Source organism: Lynx rufus, unplaced genomic scaffold (genome assembly GCF_022079265.1).
Source record: "Lynx rufus isolate CCGP_SWC_20201006 ecotype Redwood Valley unplaced genomic scaffold, mLynRuf1.p SCAF_9, whole genome shotgun sequence".
NCBI classification, from domain to species: domain Eukaryota; kingdom Metazoa; phylum Chordata; class Mammalia; order Carnivora; family Felidae; genus Lynx; species Lynx rufus.
Window position 1 is genome coordinate 96,559,651 of NW_025814897.1, and position 2,732 is coordinate 96,562,382.

Here is a 2,732-nt window from a genome sequence, read left to right on the forward strand (position 1 = left end):
GGAGCTCTGCTCTGTGCCTGCCATACTTGAGGCCCATGTAGTCTGGGGCAGTGCTCAGTTTCTTCTTGGGAGTCAGGAAAACTAGGGGACTTGCTCTCAGAAGCCCTAGGGGGCACAGGTGGGTACTCTCCTTTAGCAAGGGTCTATATTAGTATGGACTGTGCAGTCCGTGCTGCCTGGTTCCATCAGTTACTAGAGGACCAGTTACTTACCCTCTCTGTGCCTCCACTATCTCATATGTAAAGTTGGGAGAATACCAATTACCGCACAGGGCTATTATGAAGATTAAATAGGATAATATATGTAAAACGAAGCTCACTGGCTGGCTTGGAGTGAAGCTCTCCGGATTGTAGTTATTATCGCTGTTATTAGTGCCTATGCAAGTGTCATTCTTCTGAGCATGAATAGGGGGCTGGTGCCCGAGGGACTTGGGGGTGGGGTTGTGAGGAGACAGAAGACAGCTAGGGAAGGGAAGAACTGGAATGGGATCATCAGGGTGTACTTTTCTACGTGAATGCCTCCCTGCGTGTTTGTGTGTGTATGCATTTGTGTCTGTCTGGGCAGGGGGTGGCAAGGATCCAGAGAAGAAACCCAACCCGTTTTCCGAACTCAGTTCTGGGGAACCAGGCGCCCGGGCGCTCCCCGCGCCCGGCTCTCTGCGCCCGGCTCTCTCCCAGCTGCGAGGAGGGCTGGGAACTGCCTCCACCATGCGCCCAACACAGAACCCGCGGCGGAATCATTAGCGTCTCTGAGTGTGTGCGTTTGGGATCACAGAGGGGGATGGGCACCTGCGCCGCCGCGGCCACCACTGTCGGCACGAACTTGGGGATCCCGGGACGGCCAGTGGCAGCCCAGCGGGGCCGATCCGAGGGCTCCTGCCTGCTCTCCGGCCACCCCGCCCAGCCGCGTGCTCCCGGGGCCTCGGATGCTCCCGGAACCCCGCGGGCGGGGCCTGCCTTCCGGAGCCGGGTTGGCTGGGGGCGGGCGGCGCCGGGGAAAGGGCCGTTACTTTCCCAGAGCGGCGGGGCGACGTCAGGCGGAAGGGCGCGGGGCGCGCACGCTTTAAATGGCATTCGCTGTCATCCGAGCTCGCGGCCGTGTGGGCAGGAGCGGGCTATATAAGCGGCGGGCCGGGCCGCCGCGGGGCAGACGGTGACAGCCGCGGCGGCGAGCGCCCGGGAGCGCAGCCCAGCAGCGCGCGCCGAGCCCCGCGCCCCCCGACGGGCCCGCCCGCCCGCCCTCCCGAGGAACGCTGACCCGGGCCCGCGAGGGCCGCCGCCACCCCGCAGCAGATTTGGATCCCCCGCCCGGCGAGCCCCAGGCTGCTGCCTCCCGGGGGGCCCCGGCGCAGCGGCCGCCCCCCGAGAGCCCCGGCGCCCCGCCGCCGCCCGGCCCCGGAGACGCGGGCGGCGCCATGGCGGCCGCCAAGCCCGGCGAGCTGATGGGCATCTGCTCCAGCTACCAGGCGGTGATGCCGCACTTCGTGTGCCTGGCGGACGAGTTCCCGCAGCCCGTGCGGCCCGCCAAGCTGTCCAAGGGCAAGGGCCGGCTGCGGCGGCCGCGCCAGTCCCGCTTCAAGACGCAGCCGGTGACCTTCGACGAGATCCAGGAGGTGGAGGAGGAAGGGGTGTCCCCCATGGAGGAGGAAAAGGCCAAGAAGTCGTTCCTGCAGAGCCTGGAGTGCCTGCGCCGCAGCACGCAGAGCCTGTCGCTGCAGAGGGAGCAGCTCAGCAGCTGCAAACTGAGGAACAGCCTGGACTCCAGCGACTCCGACTCGGCCCTGTGAGGGGCGCCGCCCGCCCGGGGACCGAGAGCGAAGCCCCAGAGGACCGGGGCCCCGCACTCCGGGGACCCGCGAGGACCGGGACCTCTCGCGCGGCCGCGAACTGCTCGGTGCGCCCCGCGCTGCGCTCGTCCGGGGCCCGAGCACGCGGGGGTGCCGGGGAGGGGGGCTGCTTTCTTTGCCCTTGTAAATGTTTATTTTTTAACTCTTCCCAGTACGGACTCTGCTGTGAGTGTGTGCGGGAGGCGCGCCCGCGCTGAGTCGACCCCGGGTCGCCAGGGCTTCCCGGAGGGCCGCTCCACGCCCTTGTCCGATGGTTTGCAACTCCGATTTTGCACGCCGCTCCACCGTGCCCCCCAGCGCACACCCGTTCACACTCACGCCAACACACTCTCGCTGAACACTTTTATAATTGTTAGGCGCGGCCGATGGGACTTGGGGCGCAGCGCAGCTGCTGCTGCGGCCGGAGGATGGATATTTATTTTTGCATTGCGATGGCTGACGGCGTTTATTTAACGATCTTTTTACTTGGATATGTCTGTGAGGCTCCCGAACGGAGACAAATAAAGTCAATATATTTGCACAGTGCATTTCTCCAGGCTCTTGACTTCTTGAACCTTCGGGGACCAGGCTCCCAAGACTGGGGGAGGTGGGAGAAGGATGTGGCTGGAATGGGGGGGGGCAGGGATCCCCGGTGGAGGTAGCCCCACAAGCTTCAGTCGCCGGAACGAGGTCTCGCCCACGGTGCCTCGGGCCGTTACCCGCCTCCCCAAGTCGATCCACACCTGGCCCAGAGCGCCGCTGCCTCCCTGGTCTGTTCTCGGTCGCCGGCGTCCGGGATGGAGTGTAGCCGCTGGCTCGGCGAAGGTCAGCGCTGTGAGGACAGAGAGAACCTTCCTTGGTGCAGTTGACCACTCAGCGAGGCCGGGGGCAAGGGTCATCGGCCCGC

The 2,732-nt window shown here is 65.3% G+C and overlaps 1 protein-coding gene across 1 annotated transcript; it reads left to right on the forward strand.

Annotated features, from left to right (window-relative positions):
- The first annotated feature begins 780 nt into the window (after positions 1-780).
- On the forward strand, positions 781-2,371 carry CUNH11orf96 (chromosome unknown C11orf96 homolog). The gene is made up of 2 exons (XM_047072037.1): positions 781-969; positions 1,160-2,371. The coding sequence occupies exons 1-2, from the start codon at positions 781-783 to the stop codon at positions 1,784-1,786; spliced, it is 816 nt and encodes a 271-aa protein (XP_046927993.1). The 3' UTR covers positions 1,787-2,371.
- Positions 2,372-2,732: the final 361 nt, after the last annotated feature.